Source organism: Drosophila ficusphila, unplaced genomic scaffold (assembly GCF_018152265.1).
Source record: "Drosophila ficusphila isolate 14025-0441.05 unplaced genomic scaffold, ASM1815226v1 contig_47, whole genome shotgun sequence".
NCBI lineage: Eukaryota > Metazoa > Arthropoda > Insecta > Diptera > Drosophilidae > Drosophila > Drosophila ficusphila.
Window position 1 is genome coordinate 1,764,791 of NW_025064388.1, and position 6,392 is coordinate 1,771,182.

The 6,392-nt window shown below is 47.2% G+C and overlaps 1 protein-coding gene across 1 annotated transcript; it reads right to left on the reverse strand.

The window, feature by feature from the left end:
* Positions 1-2,043: 2,043 nt before the first annotated feature.
* LOC122320296 lies at positions 2,044-3,078 on the reverse strand. The gene has a single exon (XM_043208464.1). The coding sequence runs from the start codon at positions 3,076-3,078 to the stop codon at positions 2,044-2,046; it is 1,035 nt and encodes a 344-aa protein (XP_043064399.1).
* Positions 3,079-6,392: the final 3,314 nt, after the last annotated feature.

The following is a 6,392-nucleotide window of genomic DNA, read 5'->3' on the forward strand; positions in this document are numbered from 1 at the left end:
CAGTCGAGCGTTATCTTGAGTCCGAGTTGAACAATATCGCAAAGCGTTTCTTCAAATTTCCCTTTGGCTACTATTACTATGTCATCGGCATAGCCCTGACATTGTATTCCTCTGTCGGAGAGTTTCTTTAGTAGTTCATCTACTAGTAGGCTCCACAGTAAAGGAGACAAGACTCCACCTTGCGAACATCCTCTGCTTCTGGCAACGGTCATTGTGCTGTTGCCAATGGTCGCCAATGCCTGCCTGGAGCTTAACAACGCTCCAATCCATCTTCTTGTTGTCGCGTCTATATTCCTTCTGGCGAGGGCCGCTAAGACAGCATCATGCGACGTATTGTCAAAGGCTCCCTCTATATCCAGAAAGGCGCAGATTGCAACTTCTTTGTTGTCCACTGCCCCTTCAAGAGTGTGACAAAGTTGGTGCAGTGCAGTGTCTGTTGAACGACCTGCCCTGTATGCGTGCTGCGTGGGTTGCAGCGGACAGTCCTTAAGAACTGTGCTCCTAATATGGTAGTCTACCATCTTTTCTAACGTTTTAAGGCAAAACGAGGTTTAGCTGATAGGTCTTAAGGACTTTGGGTTGGTGATGTGTTTCTTCCCTGCTTTGGCGATGAAGACCACCCTAGCTCTACGCCACGCATTTGGGATGTGTCCAATTGCTAGGCTGCTTAGCATCAGTCTCCTTAAGCGGGTTAGGAGTAAATCCAGTCCCTGCTGCAGGAATGATGGAGAGATACCATCCAGACCAGGTGACTCAAATGGCTGGAAGGTCCCAATTGCCCATTTAAGTCTCTCCGGAGAGACTAGAGACTTGGCAATTGCCCAGTCCTCTGCGCTTGGTCCGAAGTGTCTTGGAGTGGACGATGCCTCCATTGGGTTGGACGTATCTTCCGCCAGGGGTGAGCTCCCGAGGAAGTGTGTTTTAAAGAGTAAAGCTAGTTTATCCCTGTCGTCTGAAGTGTAAGAGTTGTCACATTTCCTCAGGGCTAGGTTACTTTCTGGTGCAACTTTGGCCATAGCCTTGTGCAATCTTGCCCCTTCATGGGCAGTGCTGATTGCCTCACAGAAGTCTCTGTAGTTCTTCCGTTTGGCCTTCCTGATCTCTTTGTTGTAGAGCGTCAGGATTCTGAGCCGTTTTAGGTTGTCATTCCACCATGGGGCGTCTCTATCTGCCTTCCGTCTGCCAAGAGGGCAACTGTCCTCAAAAGCATTGGTTATCTTCTTGCAGAGGTTATCCACTGCCTGATCCAATTCTAAAGAATGGCTGGGTATACCTGACGGTTCGTCAGAGAGATTGAGCTGAAGAGAGGACTTGAACCAATCCCAGTTTGTTTTCTTGGGATTCCTTTTGGGGGCGTCCCTAGCGGTGTTGAAGTCTACTTCAAATCTAATGATTCGGTGATCCGACATTGATTCCTCTGGCGACACGTGCCAGTTCTTGATAAGTGGTTCTAGAGACCTGCTCATCAGAGTTATGTCTAGGACCTCTTCTCTTACTCTAGTAATGAATGTCGGTGTGGACCCGACATTACCGATTTCTAGGTTACTATTTACAATAAACTCTATTAGCTGCTCACCTCTGTTGTTGACGTCGGTGCTTCCCCATATCACGTGATGTGCATTGGCGTCACATCCTATGATTAGGGGTAACTTCTTCCTCCTGCAGCATTCCACGAGTCCGATGATTTCCGGTGGTGGGCATGCTGCATCCCCAGCGAATACGCCGATGCTATGGCGATCGCTGGTAACTTTCCTGTGCCGCTCAGCGTTACTGCGACACAGTCACTGCTTAGGAACTCTGAAAAGATATTATAATTGATATCTTTCCTTATTAATATGCATGCTCTTGGGTGTGCACCCCGTTGGTCGCATATTACCTTTGATTCCTTGGTGTACAGGCCTTTAATGCCCTGATTGCACCAAGGCTCCTGAATGAGAGCTAGCCCGAGATGTTGGGAGGTGAACAACCTGGCCAGGACGGCGGATGCCGCCTTGGCCCGGTGCAAGTAAACCTGGGCTAGCTGCGTGCTGCGGTGTGCAGCCATTACTGGAGCGGGTGCTCCATGTTTTGTGAAGGGGGCGGGAATTCCCCTTCACTGCCTTCCGTCAGGGCGACGTCGGCCTCCTTCTCGTCGATATCTTCTAGGAGGGGCTCTTGTGCCACCTCCTGGGAGGGCGAGGGATGTTCATCCTCGCTCTCCACGTCCATATCGGCGATAGGCTCCTCCTTTGCACCCAATGGCTCTTGTGGCTTTTCGAGGGATTCCTCGACCTCCACTTTGCCGACTTTGGAGCCGGGGGGCGCTGCTTCTGTTGCCGCCATCTTCGCCGCCTTCCTAGGACCACTCACCGAGACGGTCCCGAATCTTAAGTTCAGCTGGTGCCCTTTAGAGACGATCTCATCTCGGGTGAGTTGGTCTATCCCTATAACGAGGAGTGCGAGGCGGGGGTCGTTCCTTCGGGAGACCACCTTCCAGGAATCGACCTCCATTCTGTTCTGGCGTCCCAGCATCATCAGAAGCTCCTCATTGCTTCTTTCTGCACTTCTAGGGCAGAAGACTGTGACATTATATGCCGCAGGATTGTTTTCTCCTACTCTAGTGTCAAGGGGCACGCCCTTCCACGTCCTTAGCTGAGGCGTTACAGCCCTCAGCCAGTCCGCCGAGTCCTGGTCCAAGCAGTCTATCAGGAGGTATCCGACCCTAAAGTGGATACCTCTGAAGGCGACTGCTGAGTCCCATTCAGACGTGACTACGTCGTCCATTATGGCCTCCTCCAGCTCGGCAAGCTCTTCGTTGCTCAGGTACACCTGCGGGTAGTCCTCAGGTAGTACCGCAACTCTGACTCTCTTGGCGGCCTCCGCGAAGGAGGTGTGTGTGCCAGTGAGAGGTGCCGCACAAGTGGAGGGTGGCTGCTTCTCACCCTTGTCACCCGCCTTCGGCACGCTGGGTGTGCCAGCAGATGCCTCAGGGGGGGGGGGTCTCCTCGTCGCCGCCGCCTTCGATGTGCTAGGCTCATCAGGCCTTGGGGGACGGGGGGGAGGTGCCGCTGCCTCTTTGATGCCCTCTGACTTGGACATTTTCGGGGTGTCCATCGGAGGGGTGAGGGTACTATTTGCCCGCTTGCTGGCAGGGGCAACGTTTTGTGCCACTGGTCGTGGCTCCTTCGCCTTCTTCAAAGCTTCATCGGGTGTCATGCCCTGCTGAAGATACCTAAGGTACCATTTGACCTTGGACCCCGACAGGCCTTTCCTGTTGGGGTCGCCAAGGCCTCCTGGTTGTCCTCTGGTTGGAAGGACCTCTGCCTTATTGGCGGGCTTGGTCTTCTGTACAGCCGCGGGGGGTGGGCAAGCCGGCCGGGATGGTCCTGCCGGTAGCCCACGTTCCCGAACTGGAACAGTCGCTGTGGGGGGTTGTCCCACATTCCGCGTCCGTGACGCACTCCTGATGGAAGCTGCGCTCCTGGGTGGGGCTGGTCCCACCTGGGGTCGCACTCCGTCAAGGAGTCTTTCTTCAAAAAGCCTTGCGGCACTTGAGGCAGGGATATCCTGCGGCAATTTGGTTTTCATATTCTTTTTCATAATAGAATCCCACGAGTTGCGGAGAAAGTATGATCCGCCATACCCGGGTAAGGCGCAGTTAGGACAGGCGGTCGCCACTTGCCTTAACCCTCCGTGAGAGACTGGGCTATTTGTTAATCCGGGCCCCCAGCCAGGCTGACTATCGGCACGGGTCGGATGACACCTTAGTCCGGCCCGGAGTGAGATTGTGTGGGGAGGGGAGTTGATAGGTAGTCGTGAGGGAAGAGGAATGTGTGAGGCTATACTTTTGAAGACGGCCAGACAAACGTCTCATCAGTACACCGACTCCGGTGTACCCGCTGCTTGTCCGGGGTTGCTTATTAGCTTGCGCCTATTCGCAACTAACCTTATAGAAGGCCGTTCGCTATCCGCAACCTGCAACCCGCCTGGTGGCCCCAGCTGAGCCCCCTCTTGAACATCCCACTAGTTCTCGAGGACCAAGTAGGACAACTAAGGAGAATAAATAAACGAGAATTAAGGTTTACGTCTTTATTCGAATGATCTCAGCTTACGGCAGGTTCTCACCTTGTAGGGCCAAAAAATGGACATTTTAAAAAAAAATTATATTGACAAAACGGTTAAAGATTAAAATCTGAAATTTCTAACTTTATTTGAAAACATATTTATTTTGCGAAAAAAAATTTCAAAATTGAAAAATCAAAAAAGGGGCGGGAGGGGCCGTTCCTCAGTTGCAACATTTCGGCAAAAAGGTGTCCCGCTTACAGAAGTGATTCAGCCAAAACGGGTAATCGGAAATACAAAACCCAAAAAGATTCTTAAAGTGTACAGTACTGTGCATAAAATGAACTAGGATCAGAAAAAAAAAATGAAAATTGCAAAAGTTATTAGCTTTTGAAAAAAAATTCGATTTTCTCACTAATTATTTTCTGAATTAAACAGTTTTCAATAATTTTGGATAATCCTAGTGTTCGGTCATGCCGCAGCCTAAATCCAATGATTATATTTCAAATTGTAACGTAAAACCAAATTCTCGATATTCTCCTTTTGTTTTGCTATTTGCCCTGCGCGGCAACACTGTTTAATTGTCATTTTTAACTCCCTTTTTTTGCACTTTTTCGCTTATCGCTTCCTGGCCTTAGTCCACGGCAAGCTTCAAGTAGTTCGAATTTGTACACGCTCATAGAAGGCACGGTCGCTGATCGCCTGCCTATATACTCTTCGGCTATATACTCTTCGCGTCGTTTAAGGCACAGACAAATCGGTCTGCCTGCCCAACATACCTACCTTTAACTAGTTCGATTTTGGTACTCGCTTACACAAGGCACGATCGCTGATCGCCTGCCAAATCTCGGCTTTATATACTTTCGTCTAAAGCACAGACAAATCGGTCTGCCTGCTAATATACCTTTTCGCTGCAAAAGGCACAGACAAATCGATCTGCCTGCCCAACATACCTTATCGCTGTAAAAAGGCACAGACAATTCGGTCTGCCTGCCTAACCAACTCTACAACAAACAATAACTTTATAGATTTAAGGCCTTGGTGCCAAATAATAAATAAGTGCATTTTATTAACTGAATTTTGGTGCAGATTATTTTATTTGGGCACCGTCAAGGTAATGGTTAGTAAAAAATCTTACTGACCCAACACCTAGTTCATTAGTTAAAGGAAACAATTAGGAACATTAAAAAAAAAAATGATGACGATTGGTTAACCCCAACGCCTTCAATTACTTCCGTAAGGTCCGAAAACGTGGTTCCGAGATAAACGCGTATAAAGTTTTGGCTTCCAATGGCCGGTGCTCGACATGTCCTCCATGTAAGGGCCTGTAACTTTTGTAATATGTCAAATTTGGATCTTAATTTTTTGAGAACATTTTCGGAACATATATCTATACGATAACCAAATTTTTTTGCCACAAGGTGAGAACCTGCCTTAAGAATAATTTCTTGTTAAAAATCTTACTTGTACTGCCCTTTGTTTACCAAAGTTTGGGAGCGAGATCGCCCGCTTGGGATATTGATTGTATACAATAAGTTGAGAGTAAGAGGGTTTGGCACTTAATGATTGCAAGAATTATTTACCTATGTTATTGAAGAGCGTTTGCTCCGGATGTGGATTGTTTACACTGATTCAGTGTGGGATCGCCTACGCTGCATACTCTTACTTCTTGGTACCTAACTAAACAAAAGAATATGTCATTATATAAGCTTCTTTTTTTTTTTTTAATTTACTCAGTTTTTAATTTATAATATAATATATTGATTTATATATATATAGTGACATATCCATAGCACCACATAAACTATGTACATGTCTACACACCCATACACTCACACACACACATCTAATACTTGCTAGAACTTACCCTTGACACTTAGATTCAAATATGCAAATGTACCGAATATGATCCTTAACCAAATTAAACCTAAACATAACTGAGGATGGAAAAGTACTTGTAAACCAATCCTCAGACTAAACATTTTAGATAGAAACGCGCATTCAGCACGTTCCCATAATTCAGATTCCCAAACCAAACTCAAATTTCGGGACCAAGGCCATAAACAAATTCAAACCCAAGAATCCAAAGTCCAATCGGGAAAGTTCTTAGCCTAAACAATAAAACACACTCAGTTAGAATAAACACACTCAAGTAAAGCTCGAAAGCTCCACAACCGAGGTATGATCGTAAAGGAAGTCAGAGTTAGGAGTTGAGTTCAGTTTGAGACTTGCAAGTGACAGGTCGGTGTTCTTCCACTAAAGAATATTTGTAACCAGTTGAATATAAGAAATAAAGATAATTTTTTTTTTATTGAAAACTTATGGTTCAAACATTTAATTGGCGCAGTCGG

What these genes read in the sequence shown, in the direction of transcription:
- LOC122320296 (XM_043208464.1), bottom strand. Translation starts at nt 3,078, where the DNA reads ATGTCCAAGTCAGAGGGCATCAAAGAGGCAGCGGCACCTCCCCCCCGT.